The sequence below is a fragment of the Orbicella franksi genome, chromosome 6 (genome assembly GCF_964199315.1).
Source record: "Orbicella franksi chromosome 6, jaOrbFran1.1, whole genome shotgun sequence".
In the NCBI taxonomy this organism is placed as follows: Eukaryota; Metazoa; Cnidaria; class Anthozoa; order Scleractinia; family Merulinidae; genus Orbicella; species Orbicella franksi.
The window spans coordinates 13,162,974-13,190,327 of NC_138150.1; the positions used below are offsets into that span (position 1 = coordinate 13,162,974).

A 27,354-nucleotide genomic window follows, 5' to 3' on the forward strand; every position below is an offset into this window, starting at 1 on the left:
GGTATGTTATGGACGAGTGAGTGAGTGAGTGAGCGAGTGAGTGAGTGAGTAGTAGTAGTATATCTTTATTGCGTCTTATTCTCCAAAGGGAGGTATTGGTCTGTTTACAATAAAGGTTTAACATTAACTAGTACAATAAGAAATAACATTCACTTGATTCTTTTATAATTCAAATAAAATTATGCTAATTATTTAACTAATGCTTGGATCTCAAGTTTTGACCCATGTATAAGTTGAGGGCGAATTTTCAGACTGATTTTTAGGTCTTGAAAGGTCGACTTATACACGGGTAAATACGGTATAATGCTCATTTCATTTGTAAGTTGAGAATCTCTTTTCTTTTTTTAAACATTAAGTTAATATATTTACCTATTATTTTTGATGTGACTCTATTGTCAGCTCTAAGTAAGTACTTAGTTCTGTCGTTATTGCTCAGATTTGCGTAAAGTGCATCTTTGTTTGAAATGTGAGAATGGAGCTCAACTCTTATGGTAGCGTACCCCTGGCAATACATCAAGAAATGCTGTTCGTGTTCTACGCAATTTTCTTTGCATACTAAGCATGTTCTTTCCTCTACTGGGATTGATGCTCCTTTATTTTTTATATTTTCCAGTTTGTATTCATAATGCGTGACATCCTAACCTAAGCCTTGTCAGGCTAATTCTGTGTGCTAAGTTTATAACCGTTTTCAGGTAATTTTCAAATTGATAACTCTTTTTAACTTCCTTGTGCGTAAATTTTTCCCTTGAAGTTGTTGATGAACTGTTCTTAGTCTCAAGCCAGTTTTGTGAATACTGATTTCTAAGATTTTTGTTTATTTTTAATTGACCGTTCTTGATGTGTTGCCATGTTACTGGTTCTGTTGATTCTGTTACTTGATACCCCCTAGTGATCTCTTCATTAATTGTAACATCAAAGAAAGGTGTAGAAGTTGTTGCATATTGAAATGCTTCATATAACAAAACGTTGCTACAAGAATGCTTCAATCTTTGCCAATAGCTTTTATGTCAATGCTTAAAGGGTACCTCCCAAGCTCTGCCCTGCAGGCAATATTTTCTGTATACCATGGGATGTTTAGTGTTTGTTTACGGAACTTAATGTGGACTTGTTCAATTGTGCTTTTATCAAAATGCGTTCTGTATGACAATAGTTCTGTTCCCCAAATTTCACATGCATAAAGTAACAAGGGTTTGACAAGGGCATCGAAAAGTTTGTTCTTAATCGCAATAGTTGCTGAATCTGAGTTAGAGAAGGATCTTTTTATTATTGAGAGAACTTTTGTGGCTTTTTTGCTGAGAATTTCTCTTGCATGGGTGTAACAACCGGATGAAGTCATTTCTACACCTAAATATGTTTGTTTAACGACAATTTGTAAAGTTTCATTATTGTATTTGAAATTTGTATTGTTTTTGTTTTGCCCGTTACCACTAAATATGATTATGTTCGCCTTTTTAGTGTTGACTTTGAGCTTCCATGATTGCTGAGCGTGTTGATGAATTACATTGAGCGATTGTTGCAGCCCTTCCGGAAAAGGACTGATTACTAATAAATCATCTGCATACATTAAGCAGTTTATAGAACGATTCCCTAACATCACACCTGGAGATTTGTTCTGTTTAAAATATTGCGGTAGATCATTCATAAATAACGAAAATAAAACTGGACTTAAGCCATCACCTTGTCTTATCCCTTTGTCACATGAAAAAAGTTCGGTAAGCGTGATTTGATTAATTTTAACACAACTCCTAATTGACGAATACATGGACTTAATAACATTCAAGAATTTTCCTTGAATTCCATATTTGTGTAATTTATGAATCATACCGGATTGCCATACGCTATTGAAGGCTTTCTCGTAGTCAATGAAACCAACATAAAGTTTCTTGTGATGTTTGGTGTATTTATGAATAATAATAAACTATCCGTGGTTCTAGAGTTTGGTCTAAATCCAAATTGTTCTGGATTTAGAACATTATGTTGCTCGATGAACTTATTCAATCTGTTTTGCAAAATTGATGTGAATAGTTTCCCTAAGCAGCTGGTTAAAGTAATTCCTCTATAATTGGCTGGAGATTTCTTATCGCCTTTTTGTTTGTATATTGGTTTTATAACACCAATGTTCCATTCAGTTGGGAAGGTGCCGTTTTCAATGATGTCATTGAATATTCTTTCGAGAGAAGGCATGAGATAATACCGCCCATGTTTGATCATTTCATTCAGGATGGTGTCCGTACCAGATGCCTTTTTATTTTTGAGTTTAGATATTTGATCATGAATTTCTTTTGCAGTGATAGGCGCGTCTAAAATTTCATCGGTCATAGTTGTTGTTTGGTCAGGATTGTTTGGAAATATGACGTTTGTGTTTGTTTCTTGAGATTCGTCATATAAAAGGTTTTGAAAATGTTCTATTCAATCTTCTGACGAAATATCGCAACTTTCTTCGACCGTCTCATTTTTACGAATTTTGTTTATTAGTTTCCAGAATTTGCCGCTTCATTTGGAATTCAAATTGTTTATTTCATTTAAAAGTTGATTTTTATATGTTTTGTACATCTTTTTTACTAGCGTTTTGTATTTCTTTTTGAGGGTAAAGTATTCTTGTCGCAGTGATCGAGGAGCTGTGGGATTTATTTCTTTCGCCAGTTTCTGCAGCTTTTTCTTTAGTTGTCTGCAATTATTATCGTACCATGGTTTGTGCTTCTTCGTACATTTTTGCGTTTTACGTGATGTCTCCAGGCTTAGTTCTGCAACTGATTTTAATATTTGATTGAACTGTGAAATCTCATCATCTATTGAGCTGTGGTGTGCTGCATTAAAGGATTGAAGCCTGTCTTGAATATCAATACTCGATAATGCACTTATGAATTTATCTTTGCATTCTGACTTCCAAAGAAACTTGGTGAAGCTGTTTTGTGGAAACGCCCCCTTTCTTCGAGTATTTTTTGAGGCGTTGTAGTTCATGATATCATGATTACTGGAGGCTAATTTGAGAACGATTGGACAGTGATCAGAATAAGGCGTCAAATGCTGTATTTGAAATCCTAGCACTGTGTTTTGAAGATCTTCACTGACTATTCCGTAATCAACAGTGCTTGCTCCATTGGATTGATATGATGTTAGCTTGCCATCTAGATCACCTGTAGCTCTACCGTTCAATATTCTCAATTTGTTTCCTACACATAATCGTAATACTTCGCCTCCTAGTTTGTTAACGGTATAATCTTCGTTGTTTCATTTTGGCCAATTTTTATCGAGATTATATGCGTCATCATCTGGCAGGAAATCGCAACAATCATTTTCAATAACGTCATTTAAAGTTCCAGTCCTAGCATTTAAATCACCAAGTAAAATGATTTTACCTTGTTTGGAATACTTGTGTATTTCTTGTTCTAAAACGCTTAGGACGTCCTCACCTGCTTTTCGCTGAGACTGAAGTGGGGGTAAATAAACCGCCACGAGATAAATGTCTGAATTTATACCAATAAGCTGTCGTTTTAGGTGACACCAAATTATGTTTGGAGAGGCACTCTTTATATGAAAAACAAGGTCTGAATGTTTATTCTTTATCAACACAGATACTCCGCCTTGACCTCGTTTACTTTTCGTGCTCTGTACGGTCGAGTCGACTATGTAATCCTGAAACATTAATGACTCATCTTTTGCCCATGTTTCTTGTAAGCAAATAATATCGAATTTTGATAGATTAGATTTAATTGATTTGATATTTAATTTTGTATTTGAAATGGTTTGATTGGTTGGTTTTAGCCTGGTTTTGAGTCCTTGAATATTCCATGAAATTATATTGAAAACATTATTTTGATTTAACCATGAAGAGTTCATTTGAAAGAAAGAAAATATATATATGTATTTATACGATCAACAAAACCCGGAAAAAATAAATGTAAGCTTTGATAATACTAATAAGGAAATATAGTACTTACTGATTATCGGGGAAATATAAAACTAAATATGTCTCACAAAAGTGTCTCAGTGTCATGATAAGGCTTACAGCTGCTTAACGTTTGCCAAGGCTTGTCAGCAGTAAGTTGATTAACTGTTGCGCTGGACCTGCATTCCTCCACTGTGAATTTCGTCCTTTTCTGTGGTTCTGTTGGTTCCACAGGAATGGCTTTTCCTGAAAACAGCACTGTTTTGAGTGGTCTGAAGTGGCGTCAAATTAGTGTCCATTTTCTCTTGCCCATTTTTTCATAGAAGCAGCCAGACGTCCAAGGCCTTGTTTGTTGTAATGGATTCCGTCTCGTGTGAAGAAACCGGTGTCTTTCGCGTCTACCTCAAGGAATGCTGTATCCATCAACTTTATGTATTCATTAACTTCAGTTATTCTCGGACTGGGCGCATGGTGGTTGGGAGGAATTTCACAGAAGCATATTTTGGCGTTCGGAAATTTATCTGCAGACTTAATCTTTAAGGTGTTAAGTTTGGTTTTAATTTCATTGGTTGTGTTATCTCTAATGTTGTTTGTGCCTAAATGGTAGATGACGCGTTTGACAGCTTCATTTGGTGCAGGCTCGTTGTTGATGTACGCAATGACTGAATCAAGTGTTGCGCCACTAAGAGATCCAATGCCCATAGCTAACCTTCTTCTATTTAGACCTCGAGTGTTTGAATCACCAAAGACGATCGTATCTCCAACAGGCTTAACATCTCTAAAAACTTTCTTTGTTTGTTCATTTTGGCCTGTAGTTTGAATATTTGCGTCTTCTTGTGGTGGCTGCGAATACTGTGATTTCCAGTCTGGATTTTGAATATCGCCTCGAGTTACAAGCTCGCCTTCAAATAAATTCTCTTGTATAACATTCGTTTCTTTTTCTAAATCCTCAACACGTTGCAGGATAGCTTCATTTTCCTTTAATAGCGTGCTGTTGTTTTGGCGAAGCTCGTCATTTTCGCTCTTGACTTTCTCGAGGTTTTCTTCTGATTCCCGAACACATGCGTACACTTGCGCCATGTCTTCTGTCATTTTCTTCTTTAACTCCTGATACTGATTTACCTGATGTTGCAACTGATCTTCCAAAGATTTACACAGTGTTTGTTCTCTTTTAATGTTCTCCTGGCAGCTTTCAACTTCAATTTTGTAACTGTTGAGTTCAGCTGTTAAAGATTTCATGCGATCATGGACGTGATCAAAATCTTGGAGCTTTAATGTCATGCTGTGCAATGTCTCCTTGATTGGAGTACTTGGGAGGCTTCGCCGTTGAGTTTGGGGGGATGGTTGCTGACATTGTCAGAGTCATTTGAAGCATTTAACTCTGCTAAAAGGTCATCTGCTGTCTGGTGTGAATCACCAGAACCTCCAGTTTGCCTTGCCGTTTCCACGTGCACCTTTATGCATGGAAACACCTCTCGACACCATTCACCGAACTGGTTTCCTTGGATTAGAATGCGGCATGTTGTCAAATGAAAGGAAATTGTTATGTTTCCTATCTTGTCTGCCTTCTTGTTTGTGGCGCCACCTGTATTATCTGCATGTTCTTGTATTTGCGCCATCATCTTGGCTTGATAATCGCATTTGCTCCACTCCATATCGTGAGAAAGACTTTTGTAATGTTCGTCAATGTACTTCATCCACAACGATACGCCGTCTTTCTTGGTCATGTACACTGCTGTCCTGTCGCCATCATTATAAATGTTGAAATCGATTTCCTCCAACAAAGCTGTTTTAGATTGCTTCCTGCCTGGCATTTTCTCAATACAAAGATGTTAAATTGTACAGATGTTAAATTGTAGAGTAGGTATCGCCTTTTACATGCTAAGTTCACTAGTGTTGACTGCGACGGATTATTTCAACCGCCATGAATGAATGAATGAGTGAGTGAGTGAGTGAGTGAGTGAGTGATAGCTGTATGTATGTCACACCAATCAGGTTGGATCTACTATAAACAGCCAATCAAATTTCTTGTTGTAAAGGTTAATGTTATGGGAGAAGATTTGATCCTGATACAGTTCAGAACGGCCATATTTATTCTTCTATAAAAGAGGAGGAAGTATTCATATATTGGGCTTACTTCCACATTTTCTGTGGGTTAGGCTGAGGATTTTGTGGGCGGGTTTGATAATCATTTGCAACTGGATAATCAGTCAAAGAAACATAGTGTTTGCAATTGGCATATAACTATGAGCACGCAATGAACTATGAGCTTTTCCCACAAGATAAGTTTTTGAATTGAGTCTCTACTACTAGGTTTAAGATGTGAATGAAAAACAAGTTGATGTGGTTTCTATGATAGGATCACTTGTATTTTAGGGGGTGGGGTTGGAATGCATTACTGGGAATGTGAAGAGATTGTGACCAGATTCAAATCATTTTCATGTTGTATTGAAACCTAAATATTGCTGCAGAGTTCATAATGAATGTTCCCGGCGTGTCGTTAATTTCTGCATCCGTTGATAAGTTTCAATGTGAAAAGCGAAGAGACTACAATTAATTTTGTCAACAGAACGAAAAGATATTATTCTGCGACGATTTTACAATTATAATGGTTTGATCTTGTTTACTACCGGAATGAGAGATACATTTTAATGAAACTACATCTTTTCTCTTCAATGTTACCAGGGTTTTCGCTTATTCACATTAATAACCAACACGAACTGCAGTTGAAGAAAAAGCAAATTATTTTTGTTCAAGATAACTTAAGTGAGGTATAGGAAGTCTTGAGCGTTTATTGTATTAAACAGAAGGACTTTGGTAATTGAAAAATAAAGACTGACGTGTATGTTGCTGGTTTGTCATTTTCAGTCTGATTTGGAGCGGAGTGTGACAGTTACATACATACATTGGGTTGTTTTAGAGTGCATAATGTTCAGTGTAATGGTGGCTAGTTATGAACGAGATGAGCCTTGAGTTTTGAAACGGTTCATGAGTTAGTAGTATGCAAATGGAACGAGATATTTTTATTTTTAGTTACAAAGGTAACTTGATACTTTTGTTTTTCACAAGGAGTAAATTCAATTAGAGGTCACGAATCGTCGCTGCTAGTTCTTAGGACATGTTTTAGAGGAGACAAGACTATTTAGATTTGAAACAGTTCTCACGTTTACAATTCTAAGTGCGGGTAATGATTGTTTAGTTCTTGTTGCACGCAAATTTAGGATATATTTTTATTTTTTAGTTAAGAAGGATAATTTGACACTCTTGTTTTATACAAGGGAATAAATTCAATTAGAGCTGACGAATCGCCACCACTTGTTTCCACGAGATGTTTGGTATCTTAAGTTACAAATGGTAACTTAACACTTTTGTTTTTTATATGGGAGTAAATTCAATCAGAGCTGACAAGTTATCAGTTATTGTTCCCAGGATATTAAACAAAAAGGAAGCTTTCATTTCTGGATGGTTTTCACATCTCTGTAGTAGCAGTTTAATATTTTTATTGGATGGGCATTTCATGACATTCTTTTCAGTCCTATATACATATTTTTTAATGCTAAACACATAATTACTTACATTGCCTTACTCTACTTACAACACCACACAATACTTAACCTACTTACAATACACTGCATTATTATTATTATTATTATTATTATTTCTAATGCTTTTACTGTCTTACAAACTTCACTTACAATACACAAAAAAACAACTATTTACAATACTTGGCATTACCTTACAATACACGATAATAACTTATTATGACTTACACATTATGTTACTTAAGGAGTTACAATACAATGTAGTTACTTAATTATAGAAAAAAAAAACCAACAAACACGCTAAAAAAATTTTAAAAAAAAGACATCGCAACAAATTACTAAGGGAAATGCCTAAATGGTGAGAAGGAATTTCCACTTCTGTTGAAATTCCCTTTCACCATTCAACGTGGCAGCAATATATTTTTCTATCTCGATTTTATCCTGCACTAATGAGATGAAGTCACTGAAAACGAACCTGGTATTATTTAGAGCGTTGATATAAAGAAAGTTAATTTGCCTAGCATTATGAGGTGGTTGAGGGTCAAACGGTGAGTACAGGGACGAGTAATTCCAAATAATACCTCTGGCTCGGAGAGAAGTAAACTCATGTTACTTATGGTAGAATACAAGCTTTGGAACTTATACCAAAAGGAAGACGCTTGCGGGCAGCTAATAAACAAATGATGTATGTTTTGACTATCAGAGGGACAGAAAGGCCAGGATGGGAAGGCAACCTTTTCAGTTTGTATAATATACTGTTCGTGGCTAAAATGTTGTGTATGATTTTGTGCTGGAACATTGCCAATTTAACTTCTTTTGTGGCTGTGAAGGGCAGAAGATAAATTTTATTTATTTAGACTCTCTTTTGCGATGCCATTAATGATAAGAGTTTTTTTTCTGAAGTGGGAGGAGGAAGGTTTTCTAAGGTTATCAGTTTGTCGTATAACAACTTGCATGTTATAGTACAGATTGGCGGTGGGGGTGTAGTAGAGTCGCCAGAATTAATGCGAAGGAGCTTCTTCCAACTTTGAGGGATCACAGGTAAAAGACTATAATATTGTAAAAAGTTGCAATTTAGCGTGTATTTATTGCGTAAGGAAAAGAAAGGCAGGAAGCAATTTTCATGCTCGTCAAAAAGGTCTGAAATTTGCTTTATACCTGCTCGATGCCAATGAGGCAGATATACCATTTTGTGGTCAATCGTAATGAATTTGTCGTTCCAGATTGTCTGAGACAGTATCTCGGTCTTGCTGTGCGGTGTCGTAGACACAATTTCTTGCCAATGATGAATAGTTTGTTTGTAAAATTCAGGAAGATGGCCATTAAAATCAAGAAAGTTGTAGTCATAATTACACTGAAAGAGCTCAGTGCTGCCGACAGTAGAGAGAAACGATTTTGGAATATACTTCCACGGTGCATCTGAGTCGGAGCACAGCTGTTTTACCCAAGTTAGTTTCAAAGCTTTATCGAAAAGAACAAAATCTTTCATGCCAAGACCGCCATCCGATTTCTTCTTGATGAGGGTTGTCTTTTTTATTTTGGCGGGTTTTTGCTTCCAGATAAAATCGAACACTATTTTATTGACCCCTGTTGCAAAGTTTTTTGGAGTCTCCATAACACTGGAGATGAATACAAGTTTGGAGAGGGCTGACGTCTCAACAATATTTATTCTACCGTATATAGATAAGTCTCTTCAGGACCAGACACTTAAAGTGGTACTATGACAAAAATCGCATCTCCTATCCAAGCCATTTTAAAACATAAACAAGTAGTCTGTATGAGAAGAAAAATGCCGTTTACTATTTTCAAATATCTCTTTTCGTTCCTGAGATATTCAAGTTTTTAAAATATGGAAATTAGCCAAATGATGACCGCATACAATCAACCAAATTTTGATCAAATGTGATGAGGAAAGATATCTCAGTCAATTTGAATAAGAAATGTTTGATTCTTTGAAGTAAGACTTTACTAAATGTGCTCCACAATACGAGCTTAACAGTTTTGTTACCATGGCAACATACTGGGTTCCAGACCTCCCCAATATTAAAGGCTTTTCTGGCCACTTTTGGCAATCCATTTTGATATTTGCTGATGGTGTCTCATATGCATGATCCAGCAAGCACATATATATATATTATATATATATATTATATATGTGTGTGTGTGTGTGTGTGTGTGTGTGTGTTTGCTCAAATTCGTGGCCTCATTTAATGTTTTTAAAGCTGAAAATCACTAACATATTGAAATCAAGTACGTGGGGACTGGAAAAGGGTGAGTTGCCATGGGAACAGAATTTTTTATAGCCGTAGGTGTGTTTCCTGTAGAACTATTAGCCTAGCAAGTTTCAATGGATTCTGCTGCAAATTGACCGAGATAGCTCTATTTATATACTTAATATAATATTGGGTTGAGTGTATGATGTCATCAGTCATCTCATTTCTATATTTTACACATTTTTCAAACTTAAATATCTCCGGAACTAATGCAGATATTTGAAAACGGTAAATGAAGTTTTTATTCTTTCATGGAATTCTATGTGATACACCTAAAAAATCAGGGGGTAAAAATTTAGACAATTCAATATTGTAGCAATGGTTGAGTTGTACGGCGGAGCAAGAGAGTCAATTAAACATATTTAAAACTAACCATTCATTAAATATCTGTACAGAGGGAAAAGAGCTGTTTCCAGTCCTCGGTAGAGTGAGCCGTTGATTAAAAGTTTTTCTACCTTAAAGTACACTTCTTTCTTTTCTTGTTTGACAGCCTTGAGAACAGGGTATAACTTCCTTCTTATCTCATCCACTTCTTTTGGAAAGTCATCGAATATTCCAATGTTGGTGCCTTTGGGAAGGTTTTTGATGAACGACTTTATGAAGTTCTTGTCTTGATAAGTGGAGAGTTTGACTATAATTGGATGGGATCCGAAGTTTCGGCCATCGCATGTATGTGTAGAAATCCTATGAACTCTGTCAAAGTGTATTTCCTTCACATCGTTGGGTGGAATTTTCAGCTTCGTGGCATAAATTCCTGTAAAGCAATCTCGGTATCACTGTTAGATTCACTCTCTCCCTCCTTCACTCCAAAGAATTTTAAGTTGCCTCTGCGACTTTGGCATTCTAGTCTGATATGCCATCTTTGTAATTCCTTGAGTTCTTTATTTATTCGCTCTTGATCGGCGTTGATCTTTTGTTGCTGAGGCTCTGTGTCATTTGCCTTGGTTTTTACATCTTCGATTTCTGCTTGAGCATATTGCAGGCTTGTTTGTAGGGATTCATTTTCTACTTCGAGTTGATTGATTCTGGACTTATAATTTTCCAACTCGGGAAGGACACTTAAGAGCGACTCTCTATAGGGACCAAGTGAGATTGAAAAAATGTGGCACAAGGTTGGAAAAGTGGACCTCTTGACATTTTGTCCAGAATTGTGATATAAGTCTTAGGTTCTAGAGTTTTTACATTTTTGAGAAAATTATGAAAAACCATCGACAACCCGTGAAGCCGAAAAATCACAGAGACGAGATCAAAGTTCATGATCAGATAATCGAACTTGCGTGAAGGCGCATAGCAAATTATAGTTTTCTTTAGTTTATAATTTTATTTAGGAGGTATTGCTAAGCTGCTGTGATGATATTTTAGATTTACAATTGTAATTCCGAATTTCTGGAGCAAGCAAAGAGAACCGAAATTTCTAGACTTTGAAAGTCAAAACTTCCATACCGTTTTCAAACATCTCAAAACATACTCGGTATTATGTAGAATTCTTTCAAAATTCAATTCTAGCAAGTACAAGAACTGTTTTTGAATGTGATATAATTTTTTTCTTGGCAAAAGTTATTTCTGAGGCGAGCAGCCCCATGCAAGTTGACCCAATTTGACCTTTCAAAGAGATTTTGTTTAATCAGGAAATGTAAACAATTCGACTGGCATTAGCTTCCTTTCTGAGCAAACCATTCAAAAACCCTGCCATTTCCCATAACAACTACCCAGTAAACCTGAGATAATACTTCAATGACAGCTTACCTTCCAAATGGGTGTTTGAAGACAAATAATTTTGATGTTCTTTGCTAATTTTCCTGTGTCTTGCTGCCGTGCTCAGCCACCGACCTTTTCTACGGCTACGGCATTTTCTATATATAAATATGAGCTGAGCAAGCTAAAGGTGCCTGAGATTAAACAAAGGTTTGTCTTAGAGCTTAAGAACAGATTTAGCTGCTTGACAGAAACTGAGTCTGATGAAACAGGAAATGATGACACCCAGAATGCCGAAAGTGTTGAGGAGAAATGGTCGAAAATCAAGAAGGCCTACTGCGAAACGGTAAAGTCATAGACAAAGGAAGAGCAAGACTTCGATAAGCGCAACAAGTTGGAGAAAAATTGACGAAAGAAGGAAATTGAAGAAGAAGATGGAAGAGACAAGATCAGAAAGGATAAGAGAAAGAAGGAGCATAGAATACAACGAGAAAAACAAGGAAGTAAAGAGAAGCTTGAGAGCAGACTAGAGGGAATCAGCAAATGCGCTTGCAAGGGAAGCCAAGGAGGCTGCAAGGAATGGCAACCTAAAAGAGGTGTATGAGGTAACGAAGACGTTATGCAACGACCGGCCACAAAGAATGAACATGGTGAAAGACCAGGATGGAAAGCTATTAACAACAGAAGAAGAGATCAGAAATAGATGGCAAGAACATTTCGACAATGTCCTGAACCGGCCTGATCCAGTAGCCCCCGCAGTTGTCGACGATAGGCAGCAAAACGAAATAGATGTCAGCGACAAATGTATCACCCGACAGGAAATAAAGCAGGCTCTGAAGAACATGAAGAATGGCAAAGCAGCTGGAATGGATTATATCACCACAGAGCTACTGAAGGCTGACATAGAGACAACTGCATGCCTGCTAGAAGACCTATTTCTCACGGTGTGGTCTGATCGTTAAGCTTCCCAAGAAGGGGAACCTTACTGACTGTGGCAACTGGTGTGGAATAACGTTGTTATCTGTACCAGCGAAAGTTATGGGAAGAGTAATTATTACTAGACTGCATGATGCAGTGGATGGGATGCTAAGGGAAGAACAGACAGGTTTCAGAACTGGGCGAAGCGCGACTGAGCACATCTTTGTGCTGCGAAATGTCATCAAACAATCGCTTGAATGGAATGCAAGTCTGTAAACCTGTTTTGTAGATTATGAGAAAGCATTTGATAGTGTCCACTGTGAAACACTGTGGAGGATAATGCAGTCTTATGGAATACCATCAAAATTCATAAGAATTGTCAAATTGTTTTACAGTAACACCAAGTGTGCAGTGATCGATGGAGCAGGCAAATCGGATTGGTTTACCGTGAAAGCAGGAGTGAAACAAGGTTGTGTAATGTCCGGGTTTCTCTTCCTGCTGATAATAGATTAGATTATGTGTAGGACTACAGAGCAAGGTAAAACAGGGATTCGATGGAAGATGATGAGACAGCTTGAAGACCTAGGCTATGCTGATGACATTGCGCTCATTTTAAGCACATGGACGCAAGCACAAACGAAGTTAGAAAGACTGGGGAGCGACAGTGAAGGTACGGGTTTGAAGATAAATGTCAACAAAACGAAGGTGCTCAGACTCAATGCTAGGAGACAAGATCCTATAAAGATAAACGGCACTGATGTGGAGGATACAGACAGCTTTGTCTATCTAGGGGCCACTGTTAACAACTTGGGTGGTGCCGAACAGGACATTCGGAGTAGGTTCGGTAAAGCTAGAAGTGTTTTTCATCGACTTTCAAGGGTGTGGAGAACAGGTGAATTCCACCGAGAAACTAAGATGAGGATCTTCAAGTCAAACATCATTGCTGTCCTGTTGTATGGATGCCAGACTTGGAGGATGACAAAAGCAGATGAAAAAAGGCTTGACATCTTTCTTCACAAATGCCTAAGGAGAATCTTGAAAGTCCATTGGCCCATGCGTGTGCCCAATGATGAAATTCGGAGAAGAGCGGGAATCAAAAAGATCAGTACACAAGTGCAACGCAGGCGATGGAAGTGGATAGGTCATGTTCTGCGTATGGCACCAAACCAAAACCCACACGTGGCATTATCCTGGGCACCAAGTGGAAAAAGAAGTAGAGGACAGCCAAGGGAAACATGGCGGAGAACTGTGGAGAAGGAACGCGTTGAGCTGGGACTTACATCGTGGGCCGCAACAGCAGCTGTGGCCAAGAATAGGGACAGATGGCGAGCATTGATCTCCGGCCCTATCCCCCACTCAAGGGCAAGGAACTAAGCTTACCTTTCCCTGGCTTGTGCAATATTTTTGCAGGACCTGGATCCATGTCTTGCATCTAAAGCATCCTCTGGGTATCTATTAAGTCTTGTACTGAATATTTCTAATGAAAAGAGGCAAGAAGTGAAGGAACTAATTGAACTGAAATATGACCCAGATCAATGTCACGCAATCTTTACATCTTAGTGATCACCTGCCGCAAATAATGTGCATGGTTATTTTTGTCTTGCTCTTGCTCATTTCTTCATTTTCTTCCTTACTAGCATACAATGTTTTCGTTTTGGTTTTTTGTAACTTTTTTATTTGTAATCGCAAGCCTATTTCGAAGGAGAGTTCTTTGTATGCAATAAGTTGAATACTTACTTTTCCCATTTTCTACTGACTGTGCAAGAAACTAGAAATCCTATCTAGTTTTAGCTCCAAAAGTCAAATGCCTAAGCAGGTCCATTCCTAATGATCTCCTAAAGCTAGATTAAAGGGAATAGTAATATATATCTGAAAAAGGGCTAGTTACTGGCCGCAAAGCGAGTTTTTGTAATTTGTATTAATTGTATTTACCAATTTGCCCATGGCAGGTGAACACGCAAATAGGTCCCCTTCGTGGTGTATCTAACTTTTTAGGAATTGTTCAACAAGATACCTTTTGATGTAGAAGTGGACGCACGCTTTTATATGATTCTCGAAAACTATCCCTTTGGAAACTGAAAATGATTTACTTTTGGGTTCGCACAAGACATGTTTCTTTTCATACAAGCAGAGAGCACGTAAAACTGTTTTGAGAGTTGCCATCGAGAGAGATTTAAGTTTAAAACAGATAATTACCAAACGCAAATAGATTTGTGTTTACCTCTAAAAAAGTCCTAAATATAGAATTCTCACGGTGTTTGAGCTGTTATCTTTCAAAATCGAACTTTTCGATCGCTCGCCCGATAAGCGAAGCTAGCACGTGCGAGGCTCCTAACTTTTTCTTAAATTCGGCAAACCTTATTACGCGGACAAACTCCACTGGATTAAAACCTTTACAACTTTACAAAGATATGTGCAGGAAAATGAGTTAAGGTCTTTTGAAGTGTATTGCATAACCTTGAGCGCTCAGTGTCAAAAAAAAAAACACTTTGAAAATCAAACATTATTTACAATTCGGCATCCCGAGTAATTAGGACGCATGTGTTTACTTGTGCCGAAATTGAGTCATTTGCTCTGCGTCATCGGTTGAAAAATTGGAAGATGGAGAGACATCGCTCGCTTCAGCGACTAGTTGGTGGCCAATGTGGTCAAGACCCTCAAGACCCTCGAAGCACTAGAGTCCAAGATTTGGTTCCCTTGCTAACTTGTAAAAAAGATATATCACGCCACAAAAGCTCTGTCTTATAGACTTTCTTCTTGGAATCCATCTCACTAAGATGCGGCAGGGGAAATATATAAGTTTGCGCTCTGCAGGAAATTTGTTTTCCGGCTTGCACCCGCACAATCCCCCCCCCCCTTACCCCCCGTCCTTTAATAAAAAAAAATGGAAAGAAAAACATTTTGTTTTCACTCAATTTAAATTCAAAGATAGCACAAGGGTGGGGTAGGGGACCAGGGGGAGTGAATAGGGTGTGGTTACAAACTCTTAGCTATTTTCCACTACCTACTGAGCTGAGCAATAGCTGAGTGGGCTAGGGAGAAAAACGGGAAGTTGTCCCATTTTAACTTGAAAGAAAAATGTATTTTGAGCGAAAGCAATTGAGCCAATTACTGTATTAAATATATGGAACAAAAGACATGAAGAAGTCTTGTGTATGTTTATACCATGATGGAAAATCTTAATTAAATTGTTACAGTGGCCATGTTATGAACCGTTAAATGCATTGCGTGCAACATCAACAAGAAAAAGAAATTGTTTGCATAGGAAAACTTCTTTTCCATCAGAAAACAAATTAATCACCTGGTCCGGATGTGACAAAGGAAAGATTGCGTTACGCTCACTAGACCGAGATTTGCGTCTTGCACCAAGGAAGTATTTTTATAACACAAGAAACTAAATGAATATCAAGAGGTTGCTCACTGAGAGGTAGATAATGCAACATATGGATTGATTTTCCCCAAAAGGTGTAGCACAAGCTTAGCCTGGAACCGGCGTACAAGCTCGATGGCAAGATATGACCCTAAATTATAAAGCGCAGCAACAAGAAAGCAATGGAAAAATTAACTGAGAACATCGAAATTATTTGTCTTCAAACACCCATTTGGAAGGTAAGCTGTCATCGAAGTATTATCTCAGGTTTACTGAGTAGTTTTAATGGGAAATGGCAGGGTTTTTCAATGGTTTGCTCAGAAAGCAAGCTAATGCTAGTCGAATTGTTTACATTTCCTGATTAAACAAAATCTCTTCGAAAGGTCAAATTGGGTCGACTATCATGAGGCCGCTCGCCTCAGAAATAACTTTTGCCAAGAAAAAAAATTATATCACATTCAAAAACAACTCTTGTGCTTGCTAGAATTGAATTTTGAAAGAATTCTACACAGTACCGAGTATGTTTTGAGATGTTTGAAAACAGTATGGAATTTCTGATTTTCAAGTCTAGAAATTTCGGTTCTCTTTGCTTGCTCTCCAGGAATTCGGAATTACAATTGCAAATCTAAAATATCATCAAAGCAGCTTAGCAACACCTCCTAAATAAAATTATAAACTAAGGAAAACTATAATTTGCTATGTGCCTCAATGCGAGTTTGATTATCTGATCATGAAATTTGATCTCATTTCTGTGATTTTTCGGCTTCACAGGTTGTCGATGGTTTTTCGTAATTTTCTCAAAAATGTAAAAACTCTAGAACCTAAGATTCATATCACGATTCTTAGCATACCATAGGTTATCTCTGGACGAAATATCAAGGGGTCCATTTTTCCGACCTTGTGCTGCCCCTCAAGCGGTGGTTAGGGAGAGTGGCTCTTAAGAGCAAGTTGAGCTTCTCTTCAATGCTGCTGAGTCTTGAGTTCATTGAATCGCTGCATTGTCCACATGGCTGTCTACAGTCTTCTTCGTCAGGTTGGGAGCCTCCTTCTCGAGTTCTTTTCCTCCCTTTCTCCTTGACGTCGTTTCTATTAGCTTGTTCGTTTGGCGTTTTGTCACATTTAAGATATAACAACCATTATTGGGGCTACCAGGTTAAAAGATCCTAGGAGCTCTTTTGTGTCATGTCCGCCATGTTTCACAGCTCGAGCCCAGTCCCTCAGTCCAGTATTTTTAAAGGTAAAGAATATGACTAGTAGTAATCAGAGATTATGAGAGTGCACTATATATATATATATATATATATATATATATATATTGATATTGCCTGATGAGTGTGGTCATCCTTTGACCATACGAAACAGCGTTGTCGCAATAAAACGATGAATTGAAGTCTTGCTACCATTGTTTATTATATATATATATATATATATATATATATATATATATATATATAAGGCCTTATGTGCCACGAGGCACAAAGAAGCTAAGTAGTAAGTAGTATATCTATATATATGTCTGAATTTATGAAAACCGTGTTAAAGACTTTGCACCAAAATAGCGGGCATGTTTTTGGAAAATCGCTTAGAAAATGTACATAAATATGGCCATGTCGTACCGAGAGTGCTATCTACCTCGTGTATTCTTAACAGAGTCCATACCATGCCTATACAAGCCTTTGAAGTCGCTGCAAATGAGTCGAACAAGCCAAACAAAACTAAATTAGAGCTTACATTGATCATTTGGTTCGCCGCGGCACTAATTTAGACAGGCTGAACCTCTGCGATTTCACCTAAATGACCTCACTATGTCTTTACTGTGGGTTAAATTAGCCAGTCACGCTAACAAGAGCATGGTAAGCAGTGGAATCGGTTATTTACCTCTATATTTCAGCCAAAAAGTAGCCGTTACGTGACATTTCATCTCAATATCTGACCGGATTCACAAAAACATAGCCATAGAATTTGACTTGTCACTGATAATCTTGCTACAATTCTGTCCCAGAGCTAGCTTTCCACGAGGCTTATCGTAGCTCAAATAGCAGCAAATAACTCTCCTGTATGCCTTTTGAGGCCAGGAAGACTAAATTCACCGTCTTTTTGTTGAATCGTGAATTGTACAATTTAATTAAGAGTGCTTTTAACATGAAATTGGAGTCTAAATCAACACGAACGTACAGATATCAAAACCGCGGCGGAGAGCCAATCTATTGCTTTCTAAAGGCCTGCATCGTCCTAAATGGACTGAACAAGAGCTTCCTACATCGAGAATCGATTGAAATTCAGACAAACTAGGCCATAGTTAGCAGTAAGCGAACACTCAACATGTTGTCGTTACGTCAATTATCGCCCGGAAGCCACGCAAATAAATTTCTTCCGCGCTAGCGAATCACAGACAGTTCTGATACTTAGCTAAGCCGACAACGCCTAAAATTGATAAAACAAGGAAATTCTACTCACGATCAGCACTTGAACTCATGTTCTTCTCTCTCCTCGTGGCCATGTTTTGCTGGCAAATACCAATGTCCCGGATGTACTTCAATTTTGTCGAGCGCGGAATGGCACATCCAGATTTCAACAGTCTTTAGCTACATCAAAGTTCAAAGCAAATGACGCCAACAGCAGCTAGAAATGTCTAGTCCATTGCACGTCTAAGCCCTAAATTGATGTGGCTAAAGAGTTTTGCTGTCTAAAGCAAGCACAGCATTATCACCACAGGGCAAACGGCCTTCTGTTACGGGACTAAATGTGACCCGTACAGTTTACACATCTCCTCAGGCCCGCCTCACGTACGATAATGGACGACGCTTACTAGCAAATCGTTAGACTTGGGCCTTCATTGGACTTAATGATGTCCTCGGGCAGACTTCCTTTAGACAGCAAATACAGAACGCTAATCGGTCGCTCCTTGTCAGAGTCACCGCGCGAACTGAATTCAGACGAGTGTAGCCTGGGCTAAAATTCACGCAAATTGAAAAGGGGGTGGGGGGAGGGGTGGTCGATAAATGATGAAAAAAAATACCTAAATAAATGAAACATGCGGCAGGGAGTTTCTACATTCCATGCTAGGTAAGATTTACAAGTTGCTGTCATAGCGAAAGCAGAAAAAAAAAAATGAACAAAAAACAACTAAATCAAAAAACACTTGATTCAGTCTTTAAGGGGGTCTTATACTCTCAGATATAAATTTTTCTCCAGAAAACCATTTTTTTGGAACATGGAGATTCAACATCCCTGTCCATTTGTAAATCGTATTTTGAAACGATTTTCCTCTAATTACTCCTGAATTTACGTGTAAATTAAGAAATTTGAACACTTCTAGCTATATTTCAACATAGCAACACCCATAGCAACCATTGTTTACAGTCTAAAAGTACTCACAAAATGGATTCAATTCAATACATTTTAATGATACTTTACACAAACGCTTTAAAGATGTGTAGTTATGAGAATTTTGCATCATGGTCCTGAACATTATTTCTTCTACCATCTTATACGCTCCTTATACTTGGATAACATTTCTATGACTGGTGTGTATTCGGGTGTTCAATGAAACATTTATGTAAAACCTTTAAATATACCCCTCCCCATGCCCCTAACCTCCCCCCCCCCCCTAGTTCACAGGTCTAATTTGGGCTCTCAGAGACCGAAGTAAAACTTTAAAGCCTTATTTCTCAAAATGACCAAATAGACGGATCATCAATATCTCGCACACGATATCTCCACTGGGTTTTAACCGAATGTTGTCAAATTTTCAACATTGATGAAGGACACAATTATCTAGGTCTTAAACCTCCAAAATTTGCAATTTATGAAATTTTTTCCTGTTATTTAGTTAATATAGTTAATATTAGTTAATATTAATACACTTTTTCAACAAAACCCCCTCAAAACACTGTTTTCTGAGGTTTGTCTCCTGGACAACTTGCTCATGGACAGGATGAACTTAATTCCATACTTCTCGAACCATTCATTATTACGTTATCGTGTTTATAATGAACACCACTTTTTAACACTAAGGAGCTAGTTATTCATTAACTATCATGGCACGTGAGCTGGAAAAGCTCATTTTTGAAGTCAGAGTGCAAAGTCCTTTAACGTGATACCAAAACTGTTCCACAGAGTTGTTTTGCAAAAAAAAAAAAATTTTAGGTATAAGACCACCTTAACACCGTTTTCATAAATCCAGACATATATATATATAGCATAAATAAATGATTTCACTAGCTGACTTTTAAGCTTTGTCTATTGGTAAAATCAAATTTTTTCAGCAGCAACCGAGGTTTTACAGTCAGATACATGTATGCATAGTGTCAAAGTCCATGCTAGTGAAAAGGTCACGATTTGTTGATACGTTGTGTGACGCCACCAGTTTCTGTAGACTCTCAAGTTTCATAGAATATTTAAATTACGTACATTATTCTAAGCTAGCATTTGCAATTGTGTGCACATTTCGTGTGGTCATTTATCGTAAACAAACTCCGTGCGACTAATTCAAGTATTTCCCCTGATGAATAAAGTAGTCTTATGGATCTTGCCTTCAGAGTACTTTTCCACCGATTCCAAACAATAAAATTTCAACCAGATAAAGACTGAGCTATCTGTTGAGGCTGGAACTAATCAACAAATGCAATCAAAATGTAGCTGTTCCCACGGTTGTCATCCCAAAGCTAAGTCGTGTTAATAAACAAGGACAATTCCCTCAGATTTTGATAAATGCTACCGTTGAAGCGTTAGAAATTCGCCAAAATCTAACTCTGAGAGCAGTGACATAATAGTGAAGCGTACGGCGACTGAATGGAAAGAAGTCAAAAAAAGATCCATTGGAAAGACGAGCTCACATGGCCTGCTCACATACTCACATGTTCGCCACATGTCTTATCATATGTCTTAGCATTAAACGGTACCAGTTTACTGGCCGTGACATGCCCCTGCAAAAATCAAGCGGGGTGGCCATTTTGGTGTCCTTACAGGAATGTGGTGTTTTTGGCCTATAACCGTACACAGGGAAACCAACTCTGGAAAGCCACAGGTCAAAATTTGGTTTGTGTTCCACTTCGTCGAACACAAAAACTGTTCAAATGTTCTTTGAAGACTGTGTGGCACCAAGTTAAAGTGCAATTTAATTAAATCAGACTTTGAACGTGTCAGAGAGGGTTTTTTTTCTCTTTCTTTCTATTTTCAGTGAAGTAGTGTTGTTGCGTTGTGTTGTGTAAAAAGGGCAAGCTTATGACTTATAAAATGCGAAAGGTTAACTTGAGTATTTTTGGGCAAAAATTCTTCTTGGGGGTTGGAAGGGCTATGTGATTGGTGAGCGAGGGAGTTATGCATGTGCATGTGTCACACTAATCACAGTGTGGGTTGTATCAAAGAACAAATCAAATTGTCTGTTAGAAAATAAGATGGTATCTACATTAATCTGGAGACGCGTCAGATTACTGTAGTTTGTTCAGTCAAACATTTTAAGGCTTACTATTTAGTTATCTTACCCTTACCAATGTAACATTGTATGTACATCAGAAATTCTCAATATCTCAGTATCTCCAAGACTTTTAGTTTTTAGTTGTTTCTGAGAAAATCTAGTCCCAAATCAAGGTGGCTATGAGCCACTCAACTTGGAAAATAGATCATCCATAAACAGTGACACTTTTGAGGCCACTTGAGGTTTTAATTCAAATGTCAAGATTAAGTTAAAGCCCATTGGTATTGTTAAGAAATAGTGCAAAACGCAATGGTAAGGGAATACGTGTGGAGATGTAACACTGTTGAAAACATTCATGAAGTCGTCGGTCCAAGAGAACAAGACAATTATAAAAAAAGTACCGCTTCTTGTCCAATCACCAAAGCAAGTAATGATTCTCATTTTCATTCCTCTAATTTTTTTTTGCGTTCTTAATTTTTCCAGCCAGTATTAGTCATGTTTTTTTGTCTCTTTGTTACCTTTTCTCATCTTAGAAATTAAAAAAAAGTGCATTCAGCGTAGAGTCACTATTAAACCACAAGGACAGTACCACGTCTTGTCCGCTCAACAAAGTTAAGCTCTGTTTAGCGGGGTTAGTACTTGGATGGGTGACCAAATATGAATACCCTGCGTTGTTATAACTTCTTTTTCTTTTCTTCTTTCTTTTTTTTTCCTTCCCTTTTCAAGGCGATATTAAAGACTGTAGAACTGCCAGCCTTGTGTAATGTCGTTTCTTCTACATGTATTCATCAACTATTTGTTCCTCATTTCGCCATGTCTGTATCTACTGTATTTATTTACAATATCATATAAATAAACAGTGGAATATGTCGTTCGAATTCTCCTCAATTCTTTTGACTGTTGATCGTCTAAAACATTTAATCACGGCCTGAATCATTTGAAAATACATAAAGCTCATCAATTTTGTGACTTTCTATGTCCTCTTTGTCGGCAATCAAGTGGGAAATGAGCAATTTATATAATTACAGGTAGCTTTTATTTATAAAAACATTTGTGCAAAAATTTATTCAATGTAGGCATTTCTGCGATAAGATAATTGATTGCTTGCGTTGGAAATTCAAAAAATACCTAACTTGACACAGTGCAAGCGACCGTAAAACGGCCTTAAATGGCAGATGCTCAAAACCCTGGGGGGAGGGGGGGAACTCCTGTATGAAAAGGTCAGGGATGCTCGTCATCTTGGGTACAAATCAAGGATTCTGGTCTCACTCCGGGTGTTGAAGATGAAACATCACCATTTTTAGCTGTCAAAGTAACCTTTAGGGTGCACTCGAAGAGACAATAATTAAAAGAAAGCTCTCGTTTAATTTCTGTTTTGAGGCTTGATTTCCGCTGATCTCTCGAGTACACAAGTCGGATCTAAAAGTACACCAGGGATCCTTTCTTGAACAGTGACTGGTAATCAAACCAGAAGCTTATCACCTTGACTAGGTGATATGCTTCTGATCGAACCTATTCCGTTTAAAGTGGTAGCTTTTTGGGGTCTAATGAAGCTCAAGCAACTCTCATATTAGTCTCCTTTAGGGGTTAAATTCAAATTTTGCAACGAGCATCCCTGACCTTTTCATATGGGAGTTCCCCCTGGGGTTTCAAATGTCTGACAGGAAGAGAAGGAGTGAAGGAGTGATGGAGTGAAATCGCTTCACCACTACAACTTGGAAAATAATATTTTCCAAGTTTAAATATGAGCACACCAGAGCCATATTCCCTATGTTTGACGACTATTTTGGGACTCATACATTGAAAAGGTCCTTGATTATTTCTGTTCAAATCTATGATAGAATGATTGTATAAAGATGAAATTGTGGCTTAGGCATAGTTACAAGAATGTAAGAAGTAAATTTAAAACCTTAAATTTCAATTCAAAATGACGAAATTAAGTGTCAAGCAAGTCAGTTGCATGCATGGTAGGTCCAACATTACTTTGGAGAAGGTTGCACTCGATAAGGGTTTACCTTTAAAAAAACTGTGAAGCTTTTCTTTAGAATAATTATAGTTAGTAATGATCATAATTAATTATCCCTAACAATAATAAAAACTAGTTAATAAAGTAACCTAATACAGACCAATAAATTGGGGACACTATAATTAAAAAGTGATTAAAAATGGGCTTAAGTAAATTGAAGAATACAACAACAAAACACTGCAAACAGTAGCATTTGCATTAGAATGCATGTTCGAAAACAAATGTCCGAAATCTTGGTGCAAATTATTTGCTTTGTTGCTATGTGTCCACTCTTTTGTTTTCATTTCATTTTATATCACTCTTGTTACAGATCCTTAAGTCAAGGATTAGCTTGATAGCCCTGTTTGTGTTTATAAATTAAAGTCAGAATTGCGCACTATTTACATTTTCAGCTGAAATGGGGAAAGTAGGAAGGAGAAGAAAATACTCTCATTTTACAGTCGAAGCCAAAGCTCACCAGTTTTACCATCATGTCACCTACCCATTGAATACCAGTTTCCGCCTTGTCACCTTCCTCCTCCTGTTCTACACCAGATTTCCCTTTACAATGATACTCAAGTGTTCTCAGTTTTGTCAGAAAGTGATGCTTTTAAAAACAGTTGGAATTTAATCAAGCACTCTTAACTTTTCCCCATGTTATGCACATTACCAGATTCAACAGTGTTCCAGAGAAGACCTTCATGATCATCAACTGATTAGTCTATTGTTCACTAAAGGCATTGTCACTCTTACACTGTTGTATATTGTAGGCCTGTACAATAGTGGTAATATAATTTATTTTATTGATAACTACATGTAACTGCTTGTATGTACTGTAACTTGTTCTCCACCTGTTTGGGTGTTTGGTCGGTGCATTCAAAACTATTTCATAGGACAAGAGTTTTTTCTTAAGTATACATATGTTTTTGTATATCTAAAAATCAGGTGTCGCTGATGCATTTTCTGAGAGCCTCAGCTGCTTAAAACAGACACCCAGATAAACTGACATTCTGGCATCTTTATTTTATAAATTTTTAAAAACACTTAAAGAAAGTGACATATGGTGTTTGACAATTATACAAATGTATTAATGGAGGATTACACAATAAAAAACTCCAATCTTAAATTTTTGGGCTTAAAGTGGGACGCAAGTGTTTCTTCAGGAAATATGAGAAGCAACAGTTGTGCTGTTAATTTGGTTTTTAGCATTCCCAAGTGCATTCTTACTGTAAAATGTTACACACCAAATAAACATTATATATGACATTGCACCTTGCCCTTTTTACCTACAAGAAAAAATTGATAGAAACTGTCTTCGCATCAATTAAATCCATAACAACAATGTGAATTAATACACTGCTTGGCTTAGCTCTGTAATGTTGTTTCCTCAAGGGTCCGCATAGAAACTTTTCACCTGTGTCCGCAATGATCTTTGTCTATAATGTTGAAGTTGTTTTGTAAGTATGACAGATTTCTTTCTGGTAAAGCAGTGCAACTGATCTGCAACAATCAGCTGAATACACTACAACAATTATGCAATGAACCATAAACCCCTGCAAAACCACTGAAGGTTGCCCCACAGGTCACGTACTCCCAAACGGGGAAACCGCTGGCTGCATAAGCTCATATTTAACTTCCCTAAATATTAGCTGGATGGGCACGCTAGCTGGCTGCATTAGCTCGAGTTTAACCTTGCCTAAATGATATTTAGCCACATTAAAACAATAAGTTAAAAACCTGGTAACTTGTCATGAATTTTTGTAGGAGAAGATTATAGATTATTTATCAATGTTAATAATGTTAACGGCACTGGAGATTTACTCATCGATGTTTAATTAATGGTGCTGGAGGAGATCAGAACTTTTCTCATGTTGTCCTTTCTGTGTAATAAAGCAAAACTTTGCGCCAAGCCACATTTTCCTACTTCCAATTTTCTTTCTTCCATGTTACTTTTCAGGTACGACCACTTCCTCACAGGAAAGTACAGCAGGTTTACAAAGAGTTTTTAAAGTAAGCTAAATTGCTGGCTTCCAATGTAAGCACTGACTAAAAAGGGCAGGCTGGCTTCAGTAAAGAAGAATTGTCGTCTTCTTAAAGTTCTGCCAAATCGCCTTCATCAAACTCCCCCCAAAAATCTTCAATATCCATAGTTTGGTCACTTAACTGTGCAGCCTAAACAAAGTTGCTGCAAAAGTGTCGCTTGCGACAGTGACGTCATGAATTTCTACCATGTTGGAACTGGTGACCCGAGCTAGTTTCCAATCCAGTCTCTCTACTATCCATGTTTACGGGCACGTGTATGGAAAATTAGAAAAATTAACTAAGCATCTTCTGGCCAACCTACATCCTTCACACTAGGTGAAGACAAACTTCTACTTAGTGTTTTAATGTTGCGATTCACAAATTGTGTAAAATTCAATTTTGGAAAAAGTCATTTGCCATAAAACACTAATTTCTGACCGCTTTGCCTACCTGTCAAGATGGCGTCGAAAACCGTGATAAGGCCTATTCCTCAATTGTAGTGTATTATGGGCATTAATAAGTCCTTACCGCCTTAAGGATCAGATCTCCACCGAAAGAGCTTGTAATCTTAGGTGACTTTCAAATTAAACTTTAACAATGAGTTCATTAAGCTTACATGTAACTAGTAAGCCTATAAAGTTTATTTACTTACTCTCTTCTTAATTCCTGCTCCTTTCCTGTAGGTTCAGGCTTTCCTCCTCCTTCACCCCCTTCCGTTTCGCCTTTTCCACCACCTTTACCCTTCTTTTTACCTTTCTTTTTGGCTGGCATCTCGAACTTTTCGTTTGCGTCGTTCCGCGTACACAGATCGTACACTGTACACACGGAGTCGTACACACGTTCGTCGTTATGGGTTTTGACGCCTGCGATTCCAGTGGACGTTTGTCAAGTCCCGATAGGTACGTCATATAGTCTGGTAGGGTCTGGGAGACAATTTTTCTCGCCCAGAAGTCTCCTGGGGCGTAGCAAAAATCTAAAAACTTTATGCAGTAGAATTCCGAAAATTACGGTCCCCCCTGAAATAACGGCTTCCCGAAAGTAATATTAATTTTTTACTTTCCTATTGAATCCCTAAAGTAACGGTCCTCCCGAAAGGACAACGTCGATTAAAAAATGTTTTTATATCTTACCTACGAATCTCGCGGTACCCTGAAGTCATTTACTTTGGTTATCACTGTCAAAGCTATGACGAAGCTGAATCTAGGACACATCGATAAATTCGAAATAAAAATTTAAAAAAATTACCGTCGTGGTTCACGTTCTCCAGACAACGCAGAACTTGGTCATTTCACGGCCTTGGTTTGTAGAGGACGGCAAAGAAATGTACTAAGAATTATAACACACGTGCACAGCCATTGTTCTGCAAATTAAACCTTTTCAGTTTAGCGACGTTGCTGTTGCCGTTGCCGTTGCCGTCGTCGCAGAGCGCAAGGGAGTTTAAGAAAACCACGACGGCAACGTCTTCCGAATTTAATGCTGTGTTCCATATTCAGTTTCGAGGTAATTTTGACAGTGAGAAACAAACTAAATGACTTTAGGGTATCGCGAGAATCGTAGGTAAAATATAAGTTCATTTTTTAGCCGACGTTGTCCTTGCCGTCGCCGCCGTGGTTTCTTAAACTCCCTATTAAAATCGCCACCAAGGATGATCTTTTCATTTGCATAATGGTTGATAACATTAATGATTTGACAAGTCCCTTAGGAACTGAATTTGCCGTGCTTGCTCGTTTAATTTGGCGCATAAACATTCAAAAAGTATACTTCGAAAATTGCTTCTACTAAAATAAACGTTTGTATGGATATCACAGTCGTTTCAGACAAAGCAGAAGGATAACACAGTAAAAGATTCCGTTTATGTGTATTACTAACCAACTACCCACATAAACAGTAGAGTGCGCGGTTATGGCTAAATCGGAGAATAGTAAAATATGAATTTCGACATACGATTTTTCCGATTCTTTGATTATCCAATGCACACTCTAACCGATTATACGATTCTTCCGATTGAGGTAAAACAAACCACATATTTACCTCGTTCTTTAAGCGTGTGCATGAGAAATGACACGGTAAAATCGGAGAATCGGTGAATCACTTTCATAAAAATCTTCAGGTAAAATCGTAAAATCGGAAGAATCGTAGAATCGGTATATCACTTTCATAAAAATGTTAAGGTAAAATCGTAGAATCGGAAGAATCGTAGAATTGGTGAATGATTATCGGG

The 27,354-nt window shown here is 37.6% G+C and overlaps 1 protein-coding gene across 1 annotated transcript in view; it reads right to left on the bottom strand.

Moving 5' to 3' along the window:
* The window catches only part of LOC145489673 (coiled-coil domain-containing protein 166-like), a 77,389-nt gene extending 51,070 nt beyond the window's left edge, over positions 1–26,319 (bottom strand). The window contains exon 1 of the mRNA XM_081468706.1: positions 25,786–26,319. Within this exon, the coding sequence (XP_081324832.1) occupies positions 25,786–25,904 (119 nt within the window). The 5' untranslated portion in view covers positions 25,905–26,319. The remainder of the gene's footprint in view (positions 1–25,785) is intronic.
* Between the last annotated feature and the right edge of the window lie 1,035 nt (positions 26,320–27,354).